This window comes from Bufo gargarizans, chromosome 1 (genome assembly GCF_014858855.1).
Source record: "Bufo gargarizans isolate SCDJY-AF-19 chromosome 1, ASM1485885v1, whole genome shotgun sequence".
NCBI lineage: Eukaryota > Metazoa > Chordata > Amphibia > Anura > Bufonidae > Bufo > Bufo gargarizans.
The window spans coordinates 85,259,091-85,286,533 of NC_058080.1; the positions used below are offsets into that span (position 1 = coordinate 85,259,091).

At 41.4% G+C, this 27,443-nt stretch overlaps 1 protein-coding gene across 1 annotated transcript in view; it reads left to right on the forward strand.

The window, feature by feature from the left end:
• Positions 1 to 2,857: 2,857 nt before the first annotated feature.
• ARAP2 (ArfGAP with RhoGAP domain, ankyrin repeat and PH domain 2) overlaps positions 2,858 to 27,443 on the forward strand; it is a 449,134-nt gene continuing 424,548 nt past the window's right edge. The window contains 3 exon segments of the mRNA XM_044276099.1: positions 2,858 to 3,033; positions 14,827 to 15,587; positions 27,051 to 27,118. Of these exon segments, the coding sequence (XP_044132034.1) occupies positions 14,911 to 15,587; positions 27,051 to 27,118 (745 nt within the window). The 5' untranslated portion in view covers positions 2,858 to 3,033; positions 14,827 to 14,910.

Below are 27,443 nucleotides of genomic sequence, written 5' to 3' on the forward strand. Positions count from 1 at the left end.
CAGGGAGAGTCACCCGATTCCTGTCCTCCAGGGAAGTTGTTTGTCCCTTCGGAACTACGACATAAGGTGTTTAAGGAACATCACAATACTGTTCTTATGGGACACCCTGGGAGTAGATCCACTGTGGATCTCATTTCTCTAAGATTTTGGTGGCCAGGGTTATGTAAATGTGTTGAGGGCTATGTGGCAGCTTGTGAGACTTGTGTGCGTGCTAAGGTGGCTCTTACTCGGCCTTCAGGATCTCTACTTTCATTGTCAGTTTTAGCAGGGCATTAGGTATCCGGTGTATGAGTATTTCCACCTTCAGGATCTGCTCATACTGGAAGGAGTTAGGGAAAGGCCTAGGGAGTACTAGGAGGTCACCATCCCTCTTTCTTAGCTTTTGAGGCCTAGATTGTTGTCTATTCGTTGTGGTGTGTATTTGGTGTTTTCCCTTCCCCTTAACCTGCGATATTATATTGCACCCCTCAATCAGTATTTTTGTGGAAGCAGGTATATCAAACCACTTAACCAGTGTTTTGTGGAAGCAGGTATATCGCACCCCTCAATCAGTTTTTTGGGGGGCAACAGGTATATCACACCCGTTGCAAATAGTTGTTCCAATAATGCTTGTTCCTCTATATACCTGCAGCATCACAGCAGAACCGCACACAAATGCTTCACAATACAAATGCACTATAATATACTTTCTATATTGGAAAGTATATTATAGGTATATCACACCCCTCAATCAGTTTTTTTGGGACAACAGGTATATCACACCAGGGGCGAAAAAAGGTAAATTACACTGCCAGCCTGAATTGATCTTCATTTTAGAGAGAGCTTCAAAGAATCTCCACATGAAAGGTGAGTTCCAAGGTTTTTGACAATTTGACAAAAGAGACTGGATGTAACATGGTTAGCACTCCTTTTTTCTGAGAAGTCTGAGTTTGGTTATCTAATCTAAGCAAACACCTTCAATTTATTTTAAATGGCTCTGGAGTAGAAGAAACCAGTCTATTTTGTCAAATTGTTAGTGTGGCACCATGGATGATCTACTCTGATGCATCAGTCATTGGTGTGTGGAAATCCTGGCTGATCCTTACCTGATTTATCTTGATGCTAAATGTAATATCAAGTGTATTGTGGTATCATGCTGTAATTCCCTTTAACAGGCTGGCAGTGTAATTTACCTTTTTTCGCCCCTAGGTGGTGCTGGTGCTGTCGTTTACTGTTGTCTGCTTGCCCTGATCTCAGGCCTGCATCGGTGTTTCTAACCCCTGTGGTCACCTGACAACCACACAGAGACGCTCCTGGAGGTATCAGCTTGGAGGTTGTGCTGTAGCGAAGCTCAGATCTCTGTACAGGGGGTGAAGGGTGAAAAAAGCAATCTGTCAGAATAATACCCTTAGGTTTAATCAAAAGTTAAATGTCGCAGTGGTTCCACACTCACTGCCGTATCATGAACTATCAATTTTTTTTTTTTTTTGGAACCCAAGATAAAATCAACAAACCCATGATCAAATTAAGAAAACAACATCAGAATTAAGTGTCTCCGTGAATTGATTTCTACAGAAGCCCTTCCCAAGGCCTTAAAAGAGGTCTTTAAAAACTTGTTACAGCTGGTTGACTCTTCAGTTATCAAGATTCAATGTGCCAATATAGCGCTGCACCTTAAAGGGTAACTGTCATTCTTTCTTTTTTTTTATGTCTAGGGGCATACTGACCATTTTTTTTAATATACTTTAATTACTGAAATTGTACTTTCAGAGCAGTCGGTAGGGAAGACATGGACAGTGAGTCCTGACTGGAACCCCACCCGCTTTCCCTGCTGACTTGCAGGACAAGCCCTAGGCAGCAAGTCAACAAATGGTCAACGTTCCCTATTCTACTATGCTGCAAGACAGACAACACACAGAGACAGAAACAACACAAAAGCAGAGTCAGAGAAAAATGGGTCAGAACCAGGCAGGCAATATAGTACCAAAACCAGAGTCTGAGGGTTGTCAAATAGCCAAGCTGAGATCAGAAACAGACGGGAAATACAGTACCAAATCACGAGGCAAAGAATGGTCAAAATCAAGCGTAGGTCAAATATACGAATAATCCAAAAGCACACACAGGACAGAAACTGGGAGCACAGCTAGGGAGTCAAGGACTATTACTGGCAAAGGAGGGAATTTAAATAGATCACTGAGTCCCTGGATCAGAACCGGATAGGTGAATGGACTCTGTGCTCCTGGATAGCTGAGCTGTCACTCAGCCTGCTGCCAATCTCCTCCAGTGTATGCACGCTGCAGGGAGAGACAGAGAATTGTGCTCTGTTGCTAGGGATGCCACCACGACACTGGGGAGCACCACCTGGTAGTGCATGTCACATGGCGTGGCCACGTCGAGGCCAGAGACCGCAGTGTTGGACCCCGGATAGTTGAGTTCTGGACATGAACATTTCTAGTAGAAAAATAGCTCTAATGCTGCCCATTTTTTGCCTTAGCAGCACTGCCTGTCTTTCCACACTGACGGCTGTATACATTTGTGTCCTGTTGGTGAGCAGAGAACGTGAACTATTGAATACAGTAGGTGCTACATTGTAAATAACGCACTAAGAGAAAAATACTGATACTTGTCACATGTTCCAAAAGTTATCATGTACTTTAGGATGGAACTCAACAGTTATTTTCTAGCTGTAGGCAATCCTTTCTAAGTACATATAATGACAGCTCTTTCAACATAGTGTGACAAGAGAGAGATTGCAGCCCATGCAGGAAAAAGCATTCCTTTCTATTGACTCAGGTTGTCAGTTTACAGAACTGGGTGTGACTTATCTACTTGTCCAGGTGCAAAGGAAATAAAGAAAACCTGTGCCCTGCCTCCGTGAAAGATTATTATGTGAGGACAAAGTCGAAATAGGAAGCAGGAAAAATTAAAAGGAAGAAACAGACGCCTCAAACTGTACATAATTCCTGGAACGTTTGCACAACAGACATTGTTTCTAGTCGATGAGGATATTGATAAGGGATTTGGAAATATATAATGAATTTCAGACTTCGTAAGGTAAGAGGAGAGTGTGAGATGTGGAGCAGCAAGAAATTGTGAAACTCTTTAACTACACTATAGTATGATAGGTATTTCCGTATATGCTTTAATATGACTTCATAGCAGCGCAGAAGATAAATGCAACCATGTCAATATGAGTGCTACAAGTGCATTTTGGTTTATTGTGCATCTGTTAGATTATAGCAGTCTTTGTTACAAATGTCCCTTAAGTTACTTCAACAGCTTATACTTGAATATCCCTAGCAAAGTAATCTCATTAATGTTTCTGCATGAGCTATTGGCACAGGTATTCCCTTTATGGGAGATACTCAAACCTTTTTGAGGGCACCTAAGGCCTGAAGTTAAGAAAACTGTATTAGAATAGTATGATATGCTTCTTCCTAAATAACTGGAAACCTATGTACTGCAATAGATATGAATATGAGAGGTTATGGTACAAAGATCTTTTCTGGAAGTATTTAGAAATAATACATGCTCTAATTTTATAATTTACTGTAGTCACTATAATAAATCTGATCAGGGGGCCACTGCTGCTGGGGGAGGTATTCATTGTGTCTTAAAGGTATATTAAAAATATACAGGTTAGATTATAAAAGTGTGACTATTAGAGGCCACACCACTGCACTGGCATCATCACTGATAATTTCTCCCCACTGCATGGTCACATTAAGGAAGCTTTTTAACAAACCAACTGTGTAATGTTGCCCTACTAAAAGAGTTCTCTCACCTGTCACCGCCGACCCTGGGAGAGATCTTAGAAGTTCAGATAGACGGAAGACTCAGGAGTCTGTCTGACAGATCTCTCTTGTTTTCATTGTTGCTGACAGGTTTCAACCCCTTCGCAGATGCTACTAATTATCAATCAGGTGGCTCTTTAGATGATCCGCCTCTTACTTGTTTCCCTGCGGCTGACAGTTCTTCTGTGGAGTGTTCTGCTTGTGTGGTGGTTCTTCTGTTCCAGTTACTTCTCAAGCTAAGTCCCTTTTCCTTTCCCTGGTGTGTCTGTTCTGACTAGGCCTCAGGGAGACACTAGCTCCTTCAGTTTGGAAGGAGCCGGTTGCCTCTTTTCCTGTTCCCTAAGCTGAGGGTTTGGTGCAGTGTTTCAGCAGTCTCGGGTTCCTGTGCATGTGCATTTCTACCTTTGAGATTTTCTCATATGTTGTTAGTAACTTAGGGAGAGTTTCAGGGTTTGCTAGGAGGTGTCCTCTTTGTTTCCTAGGTTTTGGGCCTAGTCTGTTGTTGTTTAGTTGTGGTTCCCTTTGGTTGTATTTCCTTCCCCGTACTTCCTGTGACATTATCAGTCAACTAATTACTGTTTCCCCTGCTCTTTGTTGTCATGGATTCTTTCTCTGCACTGGTGGATCGCATGCAGGGGTTGTCGCTGGAGGTAGCAGACCTCCGTGAATCTGATGCAAGGCCAGTGGGGTCCAGACAGGGCCGGCCTTTGGGGTGTGCAGGCTGTGCGGCCGCACAGGGCGCCATAGCAACAGGGGCGCCGGGCGGCCGACAGCTCGCAGTGTAATGGCGGCGGCGGCTGGGCACAGGGAGAGGAGCGCTTCCATTGTGGAAGCGCTCATCTCCAGTCATCTTAGCGCAAGACACAGGCCAGAAGAGGCCTGCATCGCATCACTGACATGGAGGTAAGTATGTGTTTTATTTATTTTTTTATTATGTACAATACTTTTACTGGCGGGGGCTGTTATTACTGGCAAAGGGGGGGCTGTTTGTTATTACTGGCAAAGGGGGGGCTGTTATTACTGGCAAAGGGGGGCTGTTATTACTGGCAAAGGGGGGGCTGTTATTACTGGCAAAGGGGGGGCTGTTATTACTGGCAAAGGGGGCTGTTATTACTGGCACAGAGGGGCTCCTATTACTGGGGGCTGTTATTACTGGCACAGAGGGGCTGTTATTACTGGGGGCTGTTATTACTGACACAGAGGGGCTCTTATTACTGGGGGCTGTTATTACTGGCACAGAGGGGCTCTTATTACTGGGGGCTGTTATTACTGGCACAGAGGGGCTGTTATTACTGGGGGCTGTTATTACTGACATAGAGGGGCTCTTATTACTGGGGGCTGTTATTACTGGCACAGAGGGGCTCTTATTACTGGGGGCTGTTATTACTGGCACAGAGGGGCTCTTATTACTGGGGGTTGTTATTACTGGCACAGAGGGGCTCTTATTACTGGGGGCTGTTATTACTGGGGGCTCTTATTACCGGGGGCTGTTATTACTGGCACAGGGGGGCTGTTAATACTGGGGCCTGTTATTACTGGCACAGGGGGGCTGTTATTACTGGGGGCTGCTATTACTGGCACAGGGGGGGCTGCTATTACTGGCATAGGGGGCTATTATTACTGGCACAGGGGGGGCTGTTAATACTGGCACATGATTGGGGGCACTATAGGGGCATCTACTGAGGCCACAAAGAAGGGGTATTTTATATGGGCTCTCTGTACAGTACAATTTTATACTGGGACACATGGTGGGTACTATGGGGAGAGGAGTACTATGGGATCATCTACGGGGGGCACTAAGAAGGGGTATTTTATACTTGCAAATTATGGGGGACACTGAGGGCATCTACTGGAGCATTTTATACTGGTACATTATGGGGGGCAGTAGGAGGAAGGAGGATGTGGAGCACTATGGGGTCATTTACTAGGGGCACTATATAGGGGTATTTTATACTGGCACATTATGGGGGCACTATGAGGACATTAGCTCAAATGGAGGCATTACAAGGGGGTATTTTTTGCACTGTCACATTATAAGGAGAATTATTACTACTGGGGGGGCATTATGGTGGGCTTTATTGCTCCCCCTGCTCTGCTATCCCTCTGCCCCTTCTCCAAATACTTATTATGAAATCTTTCTCATTAGGATAAAACACCTCATCAGCTCCACCGAGCCCCCGGCCAAAGTGTGGAAGTGGCGTCCGAGATCCTAAAGGGCCAAGCCAAGTAACTGTAAGTTTTCATGTGAAATATGTTTGTTATACACATATAGCATACACTGTGCCACACAATATTTTTTTATATTTTTTTGAGGGGGGGGGGGGGGGGGGGCGCCACAAGGTTAGCTCGCACAGGGCGCCTGAACACCTAAGGCCGGCCCTGGGTCCAGACCTGCTCTGAACCTATGATCGCCCTCCCCAGAGGAAGTGACAACTTTGGTTCAGGGAGGCTTGCAAACTTTATTTTCACTTATGCCCTCACTCCTCGTGACGAGAGTCAAAAGGTGGGGATCGTTATTTCTTTATTGAAAGGTGACGCTGAATCCTGGGCCTTTTTTTTGCCGACCGGATCCCAATCCCTCCGTTCAGTGGATGATTTTTTCAGAGCCCTGGGACTTATTTATGACGACCCAGACCAAGTTTCTCTGGCTGAATCTATGTTGCGCGGCTTGCAACAGGGAAATCAGTCTGCTGAGTTCTATTGCTCTAAATTCAAGAGGTGGCCAACTGATTCTGAGTGGAATGACCCTGCTCTCCGGAGTTAGCTTTGTCAGGGGCTGAGAGACTAAAAGATGCCTTAGCACTCCATGAAAATTCTGTTTCATTAGAAGCTGCCATGACTCTTGTGGTACGAATTCATAGACATCTGAGGGAAAGGTGCAAGACTCTGTTCTCTCGGGACGTATTACCTGATGGGGGGTCGGTTCCCTCTGACACTCGGGGTACTGAGACATCTGAACCCATGTTAGGAGATGAACCTATGCAATTGGGAGGGGTCTCTCCAGACCCTGGGGATAAGAACGTCAGGGCTAGAAAGAAACTTTGTTTTGTATGTGGTAAAGGGGGTCATTTTGTTAATGTTTGTCCCTATGTAAAATATCAAGGCATGAATAAAAAAAAAAAGAGTTACCAATAAGTTTTGTTCTCTAACTCTTGGCAGAGTAGTTGGGGAATATGAGAACATGTTCTTGTCTTTTACCGGTAGTACCCGTTTTCTCCTGCCGGCTAGGGTGGCGCTAGATTCCAAAATTATTGATGTGGAGGTAATTTTGGACAGCGGGGCAGGGGTTAACCTTGTGGATTACCAGTGTGTCCTGATGCATAGTTTTAAATCTAACGCACTGGACAAAGAGATCTCGGTGTTCGCTATTGATTCTGTTCCCCTTTCTCAAAAATATTTGACTCACATGGTGCAGGATATCCATTTAAGGGTGGGGGATTCTAATGTGGAGGGTATTTCTTGTTTTATAATGAAGGGTCTGCCGGCTCCTCTGGTGCTAGGGTTGCCATGGTTGACCAAATATAATCCTATCATTGATTGGCAAGTGAGACAGATCAAGGGCTGGAGTGATTTCTGCATGGACAAATGTCTCGTCACATATCTTGCTGGGATATCCACTAAGATGTTACTCCCATTTCTCTCAGATTTTTCTGATGTGTTCACTGAGAGTGTGGATCAGGAGTTGCCCCCTCATAGAGAATATGATTGCTCTGTCAATCTGATTCCCGGAGCTAAATTGCCAAAGTCTCGGTTGTATAACCTTTCTGAACCCGAAAGAGTTGCTATGCAAAAATATATTACTGAGAGTTTGACAAAGGGACACATCAGACCATCTAAGTCACCTATGAAGGCGGGGTTCTTTTTTGTAAAGAAAAAAGATGGGACCTTGAGACCGTGTCTAGATTTCCGAGAGTTGAATCGCATCACTATCCGTGATCCTTATCCCCTTCCTCTGATCCAATATTTGTTCAACCAGATTGTTGGAGCAAAGGTGTTTTCTAAATTAGACCTAAGAAGGGCATATAATCTGGTAAGAATCAGAGAGGGGGATGAATGGAAGACAGCTTTTAATACTCCTGTTGGTCATTTTGAGAACTTGGTCATGCCTTTTTAGTTTGACCAATGCCCCGGCAGTATTTCAACATTTCATCAACAACATTTTTCATCATTTGGTGGGAAAGTTTGTTGTCATATACCTGGATGACATATTGATTTACTCGCCCGAGATGGAGAGTCCTCAGGATCATTTGAGACAAGTCTTGCTGATCCTCAGGGAGAATAAGTTATATGTCAAGATAGAAAAATGTGTGTTTGCTGTTCAAGAGATTCCTTTTCTGGGTTACCTGCTTTCTGCTTCAGGCTTTCTCATGGATCCCGAAAAAGTCAGTGCGGCCTTGGGATCTGCCCGAGAATCAGAAAGTGCTTATGAGGTTTTTGGGGTTTACCAATTACTACAGAAAATGTATCTTAAATTATTCCACTGTTGTCAAACCTCTGACTGACATGACTAAGAAAGGGGTGGATGTCTCTGTCTGGTTGGAAGAGGCGTTACATGCTTTTTCCACTATAAAGAAATGTTTTTCTTCTGCTCCAATTTTGGCATGTGTCTCAGCCACTTATTGTTGAGATAGACTCATCAGAAATGGGAGTTGGTGCAGTTCTGTCGCAGGGTCCTTCTCCTGGCAAATCGCGCCCTTGTGATTTTTTCCGAAAAACTCTCTTCTGCCGAGAGAAAATTTATGATGTGGGCAATAGATAGTTGCTGGCCATTAAGTTGGCCTTTGAGGAATGGCGTCATTGGTTAGCAGGAGTGATTCATCCCATTACTGTACTTACTGATCATAAAAATCTGGCCTACCTGGAGTCGGCTAAACGTTTGAACCCAAGGCAGGCCAGATGGTCTTTGTTTTTTACCGGATTTAATTTCATTGTCACTTTTCGCCCTGAGGTCAAGAATGTCAAGGTGGATGCCTTGTTGCGTAGATTACCTGGGGGGGGGGGTTATACTGAGGATCCTGGTCCAATTTTGGATGATGGGGTGGTTGTATCCACCCTCTATCCAGAACTGGAGGTGGAGGTGTTGGAAGTTCAGGGAGAGGCACCTGATTCCTGTCCCCCAGGGAGGTTGTTTGTTCCTTCTGAGCTTCGTCACAAGGTGTTTAAGAAACATCATGATACTATCCTTGCTGGACACCCTGGGAGCAGATACACTGTTGATCTTATTTATCTGACATTCTGGTGGCCGGGTTTGCGTAAGAGTGTTGAGGTCTATGTGGCAGCTTTTGAGACCTCTGCATGTGCCAAGGTGACTCATATTCAGCCCTCAAGATCTCGTCTTTCTTTGTCCATCCCATCCCGTCCCTGGACGCACTTGTCCATGGACTTTATCACCGATTTTCCCAGTTCTTCGTGGATGATGGTGATTTTAGTGGTGATTGACCACTTCAGTAAGATGGCACACTTTATTCTATTCCCTTTATTGCATTCCCTCTGATGTGGTGTCTGATAGAGGGACTCAATTTGTGTCCAGATTCTGTACTTTCTGTACTCGCCTGGAGATTCAATTGTCCTTCTCTTGGGCCTTTCACCCTCAGTCGAACGGACAAACTGAACGCAATAACTAGAATCTGGAGACATATTTGAGGTGTTTTGTTGCTGAGAATCAGGAGGAGTGGTCTTCATTTTTATCTTTGGCTGAATTTGCTTTGAATAACCGTCGTCAGGAATCCACTGATAAGTCACCATTTTTTGGTGCATATGGGTTTCACTCTCAGTTTGGTACGTTCTCTGGGAATAGTTCCTCTATCTGGCAGAAAATTCAAATCAATTTAAAAAAGATGGGCTATAGGTATAAACGTATGGCTGACAAGTAATGTGTGTCTGGTCTGGATCTGAATGTGGGTGATTTGGTGTGGTTGTCCACTAAGAACATTAAGTTGAAGGTGCCATCCTGGAAGTTAGGTCCAAGATTTACTAGTCCATACAAGATCTCTGCCATTATTAATTCAGTTTCTTTTCGCCTTGAACTTCCGCAGGCTTGGAAGATACATAATGTCTTCCATAAATCTTTGTTAAAGAGTTATGTGCAACCTGCTGTACCATCTTCCTTGCCACCTCCACCTGTCATGGTTGACGGCAATCTGGAGTTTCAAATTTCCAGAGTTGTTGACTCTCGTGTCGTTCGGGTTTCCCTTCAATACCTCGTTCATTGGAAGGGTTATGGTCCGGAGGAGAGAATGTGGGTCTTGGCGACTGATGTGAATGCCAGTCGGCTTCTGAAGGCCTTTAACGGAGCCCACCCTGATAAAGTTGGTCCTGGGTGCCTACTGAAAGTAGTTAGGGAAAACAGGCTGAGTTCTAGCCTTAGAGCTCACTATCCTTGTCTGTCCCTACCTATAGCCATTACACTTGGTTGTTTTTTCTTTAGTTGGATTCTGGGCTTAGTGGCCCTTTAAAGCACCCCATTTGAAAGTCTAGAACTGACAGAAACAGCTGAGCACAGTGATTCACGGTTTCCATCAGTTCATAGACTTTAAATAGAATAGTGGAGTACATGCTTAACCAAACTGCACCTCAGCAGCTGGTTTAGTAGTTGAGCCCCCAGTGGTCATACACTTGTTATCTATCCTGTAGATAGATGACAAATGTGTTTTGTGGGAAATCATCTAAGGTAGGCATGCTCAACCTGTGGCCCTCCAGCTGTTGCAAAACTACAACTCCCAGCATTCCCAGACAGTCTACAATTATCAGCCTGCAGCAGGGCATGGTGGAAGTTTTACAACAGCTGGAGGGCCACAGGTTGAGCATCCCTGATCTTAAGGGTATGTACACATGTGGTGGTGCATGCTGTGTATTTTCTGAAACATATCAATTTATACTGTGGATGTCCACCGTGGATTTTACCCTTTGCAATGCATATGGTGAAATACCAAGTAAATCAGCAACTTAGGCCTCATGCACACGACCGTTTTTCGGGTCCGCATCCGAGCCGCATTTTTTGCGGCTCGGGTGCGGACCCATTCACTTTAATGGGGCCACAAAAGATGCAGACAGCACTCCGTGTGCTGTCCGCATCCGTTGCTCCATTCCGAGGCCCCGCCAAAAAATTATAGCATGTCCTATTCTTGTCCGTTTTGCAGACAAGAATAGGCATGTCTACAATGGGCCTTCCGTTCCGTTCCGCAAATTGCAGAAGGCACACGGGCGGCTTCCGTTTTTTGCAGATCCGCGGTTTGCGGAACGCAAAAAACAGAATGGTCATGTGATGAGGCCTAAATCCGATAAATTCATAGTGGAATATCTGTTCCATTTGGCCATACCCTAAAGACATTGTTCAGGATTAGAAAGCAAAAGGTCTATTTATACTTTAAGAAATAATGACATTCTGTCCATAAGTTATACATATTGCGTAGCATCGCATTGTCCATACCATACTGCAGCTTATCTCCATTCAAATGACCAATCAGAGCTCAACTTCACTGTATAAGTTAAATCTGCACTTTGATTGCCTACAATTGACAGTTTTTATACATGAGGTATTCTATGTTTGCATAAGGTACATAATCGTTATATACAATGAATGCACTTGTGGATATCATTTTAATATAAGCTTTAACAAAATCTTTGGGGAAAAAATAAAAAAAATAATACTATACAGATGTAGCAAAAGCATCACATTGCCTCTTTTTACAATCCGTCACTCACCCCAGCAACACTTCCTATTAAACATTTCAAAGAATTCTAAAAGTATTTGTCATGATCAGACAGGTCTCTTGATCACAAAGGAAAAAAAAAAACAGCTAGTTACAGTAAATGGAGCTCAGCTAGTTTAACCCTTTCAGGACCGTGTGATTTTTTAAAAAATTATTATAATTTTTTTGTGCTTTCATTTTTTACATTTACACTTTGCATTTTATAATGGCATAATTTCTTATTGCATACAATGTAGTGGGAGACTGGAAGAAATTCCAAATGGCATGAAACAGGGGAAAAAATGCAGTTCTGCCATAGATTTATGGATTTTGTTTTTACAGTGTTACCTATGTGGTTTTTCTTGTGTTTTAATACTGAAAAAAAATAAAAAACCTTTTGAAAAAATATTTTTCAACTTTTAAGCTTGCAGGATAACAGACTGAACTAGATGGACAGATGTCTTTATTTTGGCCTTATAAACTATGTTACATTGCCATATTCTGCCCACCCATACAACGTTTTATGGTTACATCTAAAGAGCTGTGTGATGGCTCATTACTTTTTATTAAAAAATTTTAAGAGGTGAAGCAACAAAAAAATCTGACAATTTTTTCGGACAATTGGCGAATCGTACAATTTTTTTTTTCCAGTACAGCATTCACCGAATGGAATAAATGCATCTATATAGTAATTGTACAGGTGTTTTCAGTGCTGCAAGTAATATGTATCTATATTTATGGGGAAAGGTGGCGTGATTAGAATTTCTATATTTTTTTATATTCTTTATAAAACTTTTTTTGCATTTTTTTTACTCATTCAAGTTCCTTAGGAAACTTCTATATGCAATCTTCAGATCACGTCTCCACTACATTGCAATGAATTAACGTTGCAATGTATTAAAGATTTACTATTTTGCTATGGAGTCGTGCCACCTGCAGGACTCCATAGGAACTATAAGGCCTCTTTCACACGAGCCAGTTTTCCGCGCGGGTGCAATGCGTGATGTAAACGCATTGCATCCACACTAAATCCGGACCCATTCATTTCTTTGGGGCTGTGCACATGAGCAGTGATTTTCACACATCAGTTTTGCATTGTGTGAAAATCGCAGCATGTTCTATATTCTGCGTTTTTCACGCAAAGCAGGCCCCATAGAAGTGAAGGGGGCTGCATGAAAATCGCAAGCATCCGCAAGCAAGTGCGGATGCGGTGCGACTTTCACGCATGGTTGTTAGGAGATAATCGGGATGGGGACCCGATCATTATTATTTTCCCTTATAACATGGTTATAAGGGAAAATAATAGCATTCTTAATACAGAATGCATAGTACAATAGGGCTGGAGGGGTTAAAAATAAATAAAAAATAATATAACTCACCTTAATCCACTTAATCGCGCAGCCCAGCTTCTCTTCTGTCTTCTTCTTTGCTGTGCACAGGAAAAGGACCTTTGATGACATCACTGCGCTCATCACATTGTCCGTCACATGATCCATCACCATGGTAAAAGATCATGTGATGGACCATGTGATGAGCGCAGTGACATCATCAAAGGTCCTATTCCTCAAAGAAGAAGACAGAAGACATGCCGGGCTGCGCGATCAAGTGGATTAAGGTGAGCTAAATTATTTTTATTTTTTTTTAACCCCTCCAGCCCTATTGTACTATGCATTCTGTATTAAGAATGCTATTTTCCCTTATAACCATGTTATAAGGGAAAATAATACAATCTACACAACACCTAACCCAAACCTGAACTTCTGTGAAGAAGTCCGGGTTCGAGTCTGGGTACCAAACATGATGATTTTGGGTACCAAACATTAAAATGTTTTGCACAACACAAACATGGAACGCAATCGCAGGGAAAACTGACTTGTTTTGGTGTCAAAATCGCACCATTTTCCCTGAACGCATCCGGCCCCAATCCGCAACGCCCGTGTGAAAGGGACCTAACTGTAATAGTCTTGATTTCTTCAGAGGGACCAAGGTTATTAGAGAGAGTGGTCTCCATGACTACTGCATTTGAGGGGTTAAATGTCTGCAATCTGCATTACTGCCTATTTCAGACAAAAGCCACTGGTGTCCGCAGTTTAAAACAGCAGATACCTGGTGGCTCTAGCACCCACTGGTTGTAATTACACATTTATTTTGTGCCATAAATGTTTTACAATAAAAAAAAAAAATTAAATATATAAATCGAATTTAACCTCTATTTCTAAAAAGGTTTGTGATGGGATTTAAACTCACAGCTTCTGCAACATAGCTCAGAACTTTAACGACTACACTAAATAGCTGCATTACAAAAAAATAGAGAATTCTACTATATAGGTCTTAATAGAAGTACAGTACAGTAGAAGTCTCAAATTTTTTTTTTAAGTAACTGGCTATGCAGCTATTATAGCTGAGTGGTTAAGTGCCTTGTTTCTAACGTAAAAGGTTATGAGTTCGAAAAACCGGCAGAAACTTTTCTAAAACACAGACTAAATTAGATTTAAATACACTGGGGTGTCCCCAAGCTCTGACTCCATAGATGGACATAGCAGGGACTTCTAAGCCGTGGACTTACACTGAGGGATTCTCTCACTGTACAGCGATCTTCTGCATAGAAATAGAGACTAAATTAGTTTATTATTTAAATACACTGATTCGAGCTTGCGGTGTTCGGTCGAACTCCACAATGTGCCCAGCATAGCGATGCTCGAGCCGAACTTGTGTTTGGCTGAGCATGCTCGCTCAACACTATCAACTATCTTTTTCGGAGGGATTTCTCAAAAAAGCTAGATTGTGCAGTATACTTTTTATTTGCATGGGATCCTATAGACAGTGTTAGGCAGTGTATGGTATACAGTGTCATGTGAAAAGAGACCAGGATAACCTGGGACACAGGTAGAACATACAGACTTCTTGCATTGCTTGCCACTGGTCAGATTCAAAACTAGGTCTTCAGTGTGTTAAGGTAACAGAACTAAACCCTGAGATCACACTGTTGTCCAATGTATCTAGACATATCTAGGGTCATTTCTTACTCTATTGTAGGGGAATATATTTATTTACCTATTTTAGCATGTATTTTTCTGTAACATGCAATTTGCTACATTTTTACCAATATGTTGTTTCCAATTAGGGTGCAACCATACAGTCAGGTTTCCTAATTCAGTTTTGGAAGCAAAAACCAGGAATGAATTAGAAAAACTGAGCAGAAGTTATATCTGTCCTTGAGACTTTCTATCATTTTGTGATCCACTCCTTTTTTTGGCTCCCAAAACTGCATGCAGAAATCTAAATGTATGGCCATACCCTTATAGTTTTCTATTTCTGCTTTTTTAATGTTTGACTTTACAAATATCACCTTTTGTTTCTAGGTATTGGTCTGAAATGAAAGGACTCAGGATTTGTCAACCACAGTCTTCTACCAGTTATGCATATACTAATGTCTAAAATCCATAATGGCCTCGAACAACAGAAACAGATATCTTATTGACCAAATGTTAACTGATATTCATTTGGAAATTTATCAAACACTTTTCAGAATATTAGGATACAAAACAGTTTCAGACTGTGCGCAACTAAATCATGAAACACTACAGGAAATGGGAGTCTCCCTTACTGGACATAGGAAGAGAATTCTCAAAAAGATACAAGAATTGGAAGAGAAATGTGGGAATCTTGAATATTTTAATAATGAAAAACAAAATACAAGTGAGGGTATTTTATCAGTTGATGAGGATGAAGACGGAACAATACTTGGTGAAGGAGTCATTGGTATAGATTCAGAACTTTATAATCTTCCAGTGGAATATAGGACAACTGCAGCAGTGGACTATGGGATGCACAACAAAACTGGTAATGGAACTTCTAGGATTTTAGAACAGAATAGGCAGGAAAAATCCTCTGAATCCTCTGGTGAAAGTTGTGATGAAACACTGGAATATACAGAACAACAGGACTCTGGAAACTTTTTTGAGTTTCGAGGACCCATGATTGAAAATGAATTGTATAAAGAAATGAATATAGATGACATGAAGAAAACTCACATGAAGGCAGGTCCTACAAGATCATTCATACTAAGGAACAGACCTGTCCCAGATTTACCAGTTTCTGCTAGCACTATATCTTACAACATGTAAGTTTTATTTGTTAAGTTATATTGTTTATACAATTTAGATAATAATCTAGCAAATAGGGAACCCCAAAACATCTTAGTATAGATGATTTTATGTTAGGTTAATTTCCAACCGCAGGTTTATTTCAGGGAAAATTTAATTCACCGCAAAACCAAATTTCCTTGTGCTTTGTGGTAGTAAAAAAATAAAAATAAAATCATACTTTCCTGGCTGCCTCCATTTTGATTGAAGATCTTGCATGAAATCCGACGCCGGCCGATGTGATGACGTCATCACAGGCCACATAAGATTTTGCGCCAGATCTTCAGTCAAGATGGCGGCAGCCACCAGCAAATCGATGCGTTAAGTATAATTTAACTTATTTTTATTTTACACTGTTGTCACTGTCAGATGCTGCGATCAGCTATAAACGTGGCATCTGAGGGGTACAATGACGGGAAGTGGCGTATTCACAAAGAAATGTCCTTCGTCAGTGGTGTTTAGGTAAAAGCAGCCAAATCAAATTTTTGAAAAATTTGCTCATCTCTAGTTATATTGGCCATTTTTTTGTTTATTTTTACTCTTTATGATTTGTTACCATTGGAAAAATATATAACTAAACATAGAAATTTTGTGTTTACAATAAGTATTGGTGACTGGTGCATAAACATCATGAGTTTTCACCTGGCACAAAAAATATATTTATTTTGTGAACCAGGTTTGTAATGAGGAGTATGACCATCAAATCCTTATTACATGACTTTTTAAACTACTAATCAGGCTTAGGTGGTTTGATTACCCATTCCATATAAATGTGCCTCTAGAGGTTTTCCATCTTTTGTTTATCTTTAACCCCATCCTAACATATGACATAATAGTGCAGGTGGCAGGTGACTTGCCGCAATTTGACGTACTATTATTTCACGATGATCAGGCAGGCACTGATAGCCGATGTTGGTGGATTAACCACTTCTATGGGTTTTGTGATCAGTGTGGGATTCCATCGGGACCTGCCTTCTATGGAAGCCGAGGAGATCGAGCCCCAGGCTGGGTCTCCTAGGCAACCTGTTAGTGTATTTCTCAGTTTAATACACTAACAGGCAATGCATTACAATACAGATGTATTGTAATGCATTGCAGATGGGATCAGACCCCCCAAAGTTGAAGTCCCAGAGTGGGACAGAAATAAAGATAAAAAAGCCCAAAAAGTTTTTAATAATAAAAAAGTTTCAAGTAAAAAAAAATGCCCCTGATTTCATAATTAAAAATAGAAAAGAAAAAAGCACACATATTAGGTATAACCACGTTCGTAACGACCGGCTCTATAAATACATCCCATAATATAATCCATCAGATAAACACCATAAAAAATAAATAAAAATTGTGCCAAAAAAAGCCATATTTGTCACATTACATTACAAAACGTGCAATACCAAGTGATCAAAAAATGCGTATGCCCCCCAAAATGGTACTAATCAAACCGTCAACTCATTCTGCAAAAAATGAACCCCTACCTAAGGCAATCACCCCCAAAAAAAATACATATACAGTACAGACCAAAAGTTTGGACACACCTTCTCATTCAAAGAGTTTTCTTTATTTTCATGACTATGAAAATTGTAGATTCACATTGAAGGCTTCAAAACTATGAATTAACACATGTGGAATTATATACATAACAAAAAAGTATGAAACAACTGAAAATATGTCATATTCTAGGTTCTTCAAAGTAGCCACCTTTTGCTTTGATTACTGCTTTGCACACTCTTGGCATTCTCTTGATGAGCTTCAAGAGGTAGTCATCTGAAATGGTTGAAGGAGTTCCCAGAGATGCTTAGCACTTGTTGGCCCTTTTGCATTCACTCTGCGGTCCTGCTCACCCCAAACCATCTCGATTGGGTTCAGGTCCGGTGACTGTGGAGGCCAGGTCATCTGGCGCAGCACCCAGGTGGTCAAATAGCCCTTACACAGCCTGGAGGTGTGTTTGGGGTCATTGTCCTGTTGAAAAATAAATGATGGTCCAACTAAACGCAAACCCGATGGAATAGCATGACGCTGCAAGATGCTGTGGTAGCCATGCTGGTTCAGTATGCCTTCAATTTTGAATAAATCCCCAACAGTGTCACCAGCAAAGCACCCCCACACCATCACACCTCCTCCTCCATGCTTCACTGTGGGAACCAGGCATGTAGAGTCCATGCGTTCACCTTTTCTGCGTCGCACAAAGACACGGTGGTTGGAACCAAAGATCTCAAATTTGGACTCATCAGACCAAAGCACAGATTTCCACTGGTCTAATGTCCATTCCTTGTGTTCTTTAGCCCAAACAAGTCTCTTCTGCTTGTTGCCTGTCCTTAGCAGTGGTTTCCTAGCAGATATTCTACCATGATGGCCTGATTCACACAGTCTCCTCTTAACAGTTGTTCTAGAGATGTGTCCGCTGCTAGAACTCTGTGTGGCATTGACCTGGTCTCTAATCTGAGCTGCTGTTAACCTGCGATTTCTGAGGCTGGTGACTCGTATGAACTTATCCTCCGCAGTAGAGGTGACTCTTGGTCTTCCTTTCCTGGGGCGGTCCAAATGTGAGCCAGTTTCTTTGTAGCGCTTGATGGTTTTTGTGACTGCACTTTCTTAAAGTAATGATGGTCACTCGTTTTTCTTTACTTAGCTGCTATTTATAAGGCAAGAAATCCTACTTATTAAACCTGACAGGGCACAAATGTGAAATGAAAACCATTTCTGGTGACTACCTCTTGAAGCTCATCAAGAGAATGTCAAGAGTGTGCAAAGCAGTAATCAAAGCAAAAGCTGGCTACTTTGAAGAACCTAGAATGACATATTTTCAGTTGTTTCACACCTTTTTGTTATGTATATAATTCCACACGTGTTAATTCATTGTTTTGATGCCTTCAGTGTGAAGCTACAATTTTCATAGTCATGAAAATAAAGAAAACTCTTTGAATGAGAAGGTGTGTCCAAACTTTTGGTCTGTACTGTATATACCTCTCAGAATATGGAGACACTAAAACATAATTTTTTTTTTGCTTCAAAAATGCTATTATTGTGTTAAAATGAAATAAATACGAAAAAGTATACATATTAGGTATCACAGCGTCTGTAACAACCAGCTCTATAAAAATATCATATGACCTAACCCCTCAGCTGAACACTGTAAAAAATAAAAAAACATTGTAAAAAAGCAATTTTTTTGTCACCTTAAGGTACATCACAAAAAGTGCAACAAGTGATTAAAAAGGCATATGCCCCCCAAAATAGTAGCAATCAAACCATCACCTCATCCAGCAAAACATGAGACCCTACCTAAGACAATTGGACAAAAAATAAACAAAAAATATGACTCTCAGACTATTGAGTCAATAAAATATGATCTTTTTGTTTCAAAAAAACTATTATTGTGCTAAAGTTAAATAAATAAAAAAGTAGACATATTAGGTATCACCACATCCATAATGACCTGCTCTATAAAACTATCACATGACCTACCCCCACAGGTGAACACTGTAAAAATAAATAAAAACTGTGCCAAAACAACAGATTTTTTGGGTCACCTTGCCCCATAAAGTGTAATAATGAATGATCAAAAAATCATGTCTACCCAAAAATGGTACCAATCAAAACATTGATTCTTCCTGCAAAAAACAAGCCCCTGCACAAGATGATTAACAGAAAAAAAATATGGTGTTTAGAAAATGGAGACACAAAAAAATATAATTTATTTAAAAAATGCTATTATGTAAAACTGAAACAAACAAACAAAGAAAATAATACATGATCTAACCTGTCAGATGAACATTGTAAAAAACAAAAAAATAAAAACTATGCCAGAACAGCCATTTTTGGTTACCTTGCCTGACAAAAAACATAATCTAGAGCGATCAAAAATCATATATTTTCCCCAAAATAATACCAATAAAACTGTCACCTTATCCTGTAGTTTCCAAAAGGGGGTCACTTTTTAGGAGTTTCTACTATAGGGGTGCATCAGGGGGGCTTCAAATGGAACATGGTGTCTAAAAAGCAGTCCAGCAAAACCTGCCTTCCAAAAACCATACGGCGCTCCCTTTCTTTTGTGCCATGCCATGTGCACATACAGCAGTTTATGACCATATGTGGGGTATTTTTGTACACTGCAGAATCAGGGTGATAGATATTGAGTTTTGTTTGGCTGTTAACCCCTAATATGTTAAAAGAAAAAAATTATTAAAATGGAAAATCTGCCAAAAAGGTGAAATTTAGAAATTTCATCTCAATTTTCCTTTAATTCTTGTGGAACACCTAAAGGGTTAACTAAGTCTGTAAAAATCAGTTTTGGATTAGTGTTGAGCGCAAATATTCGAATTACGAATATTCATCGTGAATATCGCAACTTCGAGTTATATGCGAATATTATGCAGATCAATACAGGAGTGGTTCAAAAAGGAATATATAGCACTATATTGAATATAGTACTATATATTTGTTTTTTAAAATATTAGTTATTTTTTTCCATCTGAAGTAATGTTTCCTCCCTGCTTAACCACTTCAACCCCGCTAGCTGAAACCCCCTTCATGACCAGGCCACTTTTTACACTTCTGCACTACACTACTTTCACCGTTTATCGCTCGGTCATGCAACCTACCACCCAAATGAATTTTACCTCCTTTTCTTCTTAATAGAGCTTTCATTTGGTGGTATTTCATTGCTGCTGACATTTTTACTTTTTTTGTTATTAATCAAAATTTAAAGTTTTTTTTGCAAAAAAATGACATTTTTCACTTTCAGCTGTAAAATTTTGCAAAAAAAACGACATCCATATATAAATTTTTCGCTAAATTTATTGTTCTACATGTCTTTGATAAAAAAAAATGTTTGGGCAAAAAAATAATGGTTTGGGTAAAAGTTATAGCGTTTACAAACTATGGTACAAAAATGTGAATTTCCGCTTTTTGAAGCAGCTCTGACTTTCTGAGCACCTGTCATGTTTCCTGAGGTTCTACAATCCCCAAACAGTAGAAAAACCCCACAAATGACCCCATTTCGGAAAGTAGACACCCTAAGGCATTTACTGATGGGCATAGTGAGTTCATAGAACTTTTTATTTTTTGTCACAAGTTAGCGGAAAATGATGATTTTTTTTTTTTTTTCTTACAAAGTCTCATATTCCACTAACTTGCGACAAAAAATAAAAAAATTTAGGAACTCACCATGCCCCTCACGGAATACCTTGGGGTGTCTTCTTTCCAAAATGGGGTCACTTGTGGCGTAGTTATACTGCCCTGGCATTCTAGGGGCCCAAATGTGTGAGAAGTACTTTGCAATCAAAATGTGTAAAAAATAGCCTGCGAAATCCGAAAGATGCACTTTGGAATATGTGCCCCTTTGCCCACCTTGGCTGCAAAAAAGTGTCACACATCTGGTATCGCCGTACTCAGAAGAAGTTGGGGAATGTGTTTTGGGGTGTCATTTTACATATAACCATGCTGGGTGAGAGAAATATCTTGGCAAAAGACAACTTTTCCAATTTTTTTATACAAAGTTGGCATTTGACCAAGATATTTCTCTCACCCAGCATGGGTATATGTAAAATGACACCCCAAAACACATTCCCCAACTTCTCCTGAGTACAGCGATACCAGATGTGTGACACTTTTTTGCAGCCAAGGTGGGCAAAGGGGCACATATTCCAAAGTGCACCTTTCGCATTTCGCAGGCCATTTTTTACACATTTTGATTGCAAGGTACTTCTCACACATTTGGGCCCCTAAATTGCCAGGGCAGTGTAACTATGCCACAAGTGACCCCATTTTGGAAAGAAGACACCCCAAGGTATTCCGTGAGGGGCATGGCGAGTTCCTAGAATATTTTATTTTTTGTCGCAAGTTAGTGGAATATGAGACTTTGTAAGGAAAAAATAAAACAAATAAAAAATCATCATTTTCCGCTAACTTGTGACAAAAAATAAAAAAATTTAGGAACTCACCATGCCCCTCACGGAATACCTTGGGGTGTCTTCTTTCCAAAATGGGGTCACTTGTGGGGTAGTTATACTGCCCTGGCAATTTAGGGGCCCAAATGTGTGAGAAGTACTTTGCAATCAAAATGTGTAAAAAATGGCCTGCAAAATCTGAAAGGTGCACTTTGGAATATGTGCCCCTTTGCCCACCTTGGCTGCAAAAAAGTGTCACACATGTGGTATCGCCGTACTCAGGAGAAGTTGGGGAATGTGTTTTGGGGTGTCATTTTACATATACCCATGCTGGGTGAGAGAAATATCTTGGCAAAAGACAACTTTTCCCATTTTTTTATACAAAGTTGGCATTTGACCAATATATTTCTCTCACCCAGCATGGGTATATGTAAAATGACACCCCAAAACACATTCCCCAACTTCTCCTGAGTACGGCGATACCAGATGTGTGCCACTTTTTTGCAGCCTAGATGCGCAAAGGGGCACATATTCTTTTTAGGAGGGCATTTTTTGACATTTGGATCCCAGACTTCTTCTCACGCTTTAGGGCCCCTAACATGCCAGGGCAGTATAAATACCCCACATGTGACCCCATTTTGGAAAGAAGACACCCCAAGGTATTCAATGAGGGGCATGGCGAGTTCATAGAATTTTTTTTTTTTTTGCATAAGTTAGCGGAAATTGATTTTTTTTTTTGTTTTTTTCTCACAAAGTCTCACTTTCCGCTAACTTAGGACAAAAATTTCAATATTTCATGGACTCAATATGCCCCTCAGCGAATACCTTGGGGTGTCTTCTTTCCAAAATGCGGTCACATGTGGGGTATTTATACTGCCCTGGCTTTTTAGGGGCCCTAAAGCGTGAGAAGAAGTCTGGAATATAAATGTCTAAAAATGTTTACGCATTTGGATTCCGTGAGGGGTATGGTGAGTTCATGTGAGATTTTATTTTTTGACACAAGTTAGTGGAATATGAGACTTTGTAAGAAAAAACAAACAAAAAAATATATATATATTTCCGCTAACTTGGGCCAAAAAAATGTCTGAATGGAGCCTTACAGGGGGGGTGATCAATGACAGGGGGGTGATCAATGACAGGGGGTGATCAATGACAGGGGGGTGATCACCCATATAGACTCCCTGATCACCCCCCTGTCATTGATCACCCCCTGGTAAGGCTCCATTCAGACGTCCGTATGATTTTTACGGCTCCACGGATCGGATCCGCAAAACACATGCGGACGTCTGAATGGAGCCTTACAGGGGGGTGATTAATGACAGGGGGGTGATCAATGACAGAGGGGTGATCACCCATATACACTCCCTGATCACCCCCTGTCATTGATCACCTCCCTGTAAGGCTCCATTCAGACGTCCGTATGATTTTTACAGATACATGGATCGGATCTGCAAAACACATACGGACGTCTGAATGGAGCCTTACAGGGGGGTGATCAATGACAGGGGGTGATCAGGGAGTGTATATGGGTGATCACCCCTCTGTTATTGATCACCCCCCAGTAAGGCTCCATTCAGACGTCCGTATGATTTTTACGGATCCATGGATACATGGATCGGATCCGCAAAACACATGCGGACGTCTGAATGGAGCCTTACAGGGGGGTGATCAATGACAGGGGGGTGATCAATGACAGGGGGTGATCAGGGAGTGTATATGGGTGATCACCCCTCTGTCATTGATCACCCCCCTGTAAGGCTCCATTCAGACGTCCGCATGTGTTTTGCGGATCCGATCCATGTATCCATGGATCCGTAAAAATCATGCGGACGTCTGAATAGAGCCTTACAGGGGGTGATCAATGACAGGGGGTGATCAGGGAGTGTATATGGGTGATCACCCTTCTGTCATTGATCACCCCCCTGTAAGGCTCCATTCAGACGTCTGCATGTGTTTTGCGGATACGATCCATGTATCCATGGATCTGTAAAAATCATGCGGACGTCTGAATGGAGCCTTACAGGGGGTGATCAATGACAGGGGGTGATCAGGGAGTGTATATGGGTGATCTCCCCTCTGTCATTGATCACCCCCCTGTAAGGCTCCATTCAGACGTCCGCATGTGTTTTGCGGATCTGATCCATGTATCCATGGATCCGTAAAAATCATACGGACGTCTGAATGGAGCCTTACAGTGGGGTGATCAATGACAGGGGGTGATCAGGGAGTGTATATGGGTGATCACCCCTCTGTCATTGATCACCCCCCTGTAAGGCTCCATTCAGACGTCCGCATGTGTTTTGCGGATCCGATCCATGTATCTATTGGTCCGTAAAAATCATGCGGACGTCTGAATGGAGCCTTACAGGGGGTGATCAATGACAGGGGGTGATCAGGGAGTGTATATGGGTGATCACCCCTCTGTCATTGATCACCCCCCTGTAAGGCTCCATTCAGACGTCCGCATGTGTTTTGCGGATCCGATCCATGTATCTGTAAAAATCATGCGGACGTCTGAATGGAGCCTTACAGGGGGTGATCAATGACAGGGGGTGATCAGGGAGTGTATATGGGTGATCACCCCTCTGTCATTGATCACCCCCCTGTAAGGCTCCATTCAGACGTCCGCATGTGTTTTGCGGATCCGATCCATGTATCCATGGATCCGTAAAAATCATGCGGACGTCTGACTGGAGCCTTACAGGGGGGTGATCAATGACAGGGGGTGATCAATGACAGGGAAGTGATTAGGAAGTCTATATGGGTGATCACGCCCTTGTCATTGATCACCCCCCTGTAAGGCTCCATTCAGACGTCCGTATGCGTTTTGCAGATCCGATCCATGTATCCGTGGATCCGTAAAAATCATACGGACGTCTGAATGGAGCCTTACAGGGGGGTGATCAATGACAGGGGGGTGATCAATGACAGGGGGGTGATCAGGGAGTCTATATGGGGTGATCAGTGGTTCATAAAGGGTTAATAAGTGACAGGGGGGGTGTAGTGTAGTGTAGTGGTGTTTGGTGCTACTTTATTGAACTGCCTGTGTCCTCTGGTGGTCGATCCAAACAACAGAGACCACCAGAGGACCAGGTAGCAGGTATATTAGACGCTGTTATCAAAACAGCGTCTAATATACCTGTTAGGGGTTAAAAAAATCACATCTCCAGCCTGCCAGCGAGTGATCGCCGCTGGCAGGCTGGAGATCCACTCGCTTACCTTCCGTTCCTGTGAGCGCACGCGCCTGTGTGCGCGCGTTCACAGGAAATCTCGGCTCTCGCGGGAGGACGCGTATATGCGTCCACCCAGAAGAGCAGGGCCGCCGGCAGGATGCAATCCTGCGTACGGCGGTACTGGAGTGTTTAAGTTGCTTGTCAAGCAATTTAAGCAGGGAGGAATCATGACTTAAGATGAAAAAAAAATGCTGAATATTCTAAAAAACAAATATATAGCAGTATAATCAATAGTACTATATATTCCTTTTTGACCCACGCATGTATTGATTGCGTCATATTCGCTTATTACGTGTTTATTATATTGCCGATTTTTCAAGTAAAAAAGATCAATATTCAAAAAAATTTATATATATCACTATATTCGATATAGTGATATATATTAGTTTTTTAGAATATTTGTAATTTTTTTCCATCCAAAGTCATGATTCCTCCCTGCTTAAGTTGCTTGACGAGCAACTTAAGCAGGGAGGAATCATAACTTCAGATGGAAAAAAATTATGAATATTCTAAAAAACTAATATATAGCACTAATACTATAGTGCTATAGTGTATATTCCTTTTTGACCCACGCCTGTATTGATCGCGTAATATTCGCATATTATGCGATCATCACATTGCTGATTTTGCAAGTAAAAAAAAATAGAATATAACGAATATTCAAATTCGAGAATATTCGAATATTCTACGAAATATTTGCAAAATACTGCAAATTCGAATATGACCTCCCCCGTTTATCACTATTTTAGATAACTTCAGGGGTGTCGTTTCTAAAATAGGGTCATTCATGGGTGGATTCTACTATGTAAGCCCCAGAAAGTGACTTCAGAACTGAATCGGTCCCTAAAAAGTAGGTTTTGGAATTTTTTACAAAAAATGTTAACAATTGTCTCTAAAATTCTAAGCCTTCTAACGTCCTAAAAAATAAAATGACATTTACAAAATGATGCCAACATAAATTAGACATATGGGGAATGTTAAGTAATGAATATGTTATGAGGTATTAATTTTTACTTTAAAGGCAGAGAAATAGAAATTTAGAAAATTTAGAATTTTCGGAATTTTTGGTAAATTTGGGATTTTTTCATAAATGAACATGAAATATATTTAATAACACTGTCAAAAACTGGTAGAAGGGTTAAAGCAAACCTTTCACCTTGAAAACACAAATTAATCTGCAGGCAACATGTTATAGAGCAGGAGGAGCTGAGCAGAATTATATATAGTTGGAGGGAGCGAGGAAATTTCCCATAAAACTATATATTAAACTCCACCTGCTCTATAACATACAGCCTGTAATGAAAGGCAGGGTTTCAAACATGATGTCCGCTCAAGAGCTAAGTAGGTGCCATAGTTGTCCAGTGACTGCTGCATTATATACGTAGGAGACACCTGCTGGCAGTGTCCGTTATTGTCAATTATTACCATAGAATCTGAGGGGTCATTTACTGGGAGCGGGCTGCTCCCAGTGACCAAACAGCTCTCCTGTGATGAGATTGCAGAAGCTGTTCAATTGCTATGGGAGCTGGGTGCCTTGTAACGTTTCTCAGTCCTAGTGAGCCCTGCCTGTGGAAAGACAACAATTTTAACATAGACTGCAACGATAAACTGTTGCAGTCTACGGTATAAGCCCGGGGGCTTAAAATAAGGTTAAAAATAGAAAAAAAGGTTTTTAAAAACATCATAAAATCTAAAGAATTAAGAATGCAAATAACCCCATTTCCCCATTTTACAAATAAAAATAAATAAGCAAAAGCAATTCTAAACATCATTGGTATCATCACATAAAAATGCCTGAACTACCAAAATATAAAACTATATATCGCTTACGCTGAACACTGTAATGGCAAAAAATGTAAATATGCCAGAATCGCCCTATTTTGGTTGCCTTGCCTTCCCAAAAATTTTTTAATAAAAAGTGATCAAAAAGTCATACATACCCCAAATAGAATCAGTAAAATATACAGGTCTCCCAAATTCAAACATGCACACTGGCCCAAGTAGAGTGTGCATGTTTACTTCATTGGGGAAGGTGAATAAGCTACTCCCAGACCGCTCTAGTTTGCCTTTCAGTTAACCACTGTTCTCAGGAGACTGTTGGCAGGCCCCTATACATATTAGATCATCAACCCAGATATAGTATATTCATGGATATTTTGCTGTTGTTCTTGTTACTTGCCTCATTGATATAAATTCCACCAATTAAGTTCCTTTTAGCATGGACACTGTATGTCATGCTCACCACACTCATGGAAATGCATCTGTACAGGTACATAAGTTTTGCATGTGTTGTTTGTTAAATATATGTTTACTTCTTTTTAAGCTATACAAAAGGCACTACAGCAATAGAGTCTTATCCTGGGGGAACACTTACCCAGAGCTTGCAAAGAGGTGAGATATAACATTAACAAAAAAAAAAAAAAACAATATCTATCTATCTATCTAATCCGTCCACTTATCCATTTAATCAGTGATCATATTATATGATGTATGCTCATTGTGAGCGCTGCTGTCTTGAAACAATGGGTCAATCCAATGGATCTAGTTCAGCACTCTTCCGGGTGTAGGGCTGACGTCATCGGCGCACTGAGGAAGGAGCGGCTGTCCTTCTCTCAGAGCGCCTGTGCCGAATGACGACCGGTACGGTGCAGGCGTGGGTTTTGAGGCTGCAGGCAGGGCCAGCGAGAGGAGGAAAGCGCTCGCTAGCCCTGTCAAT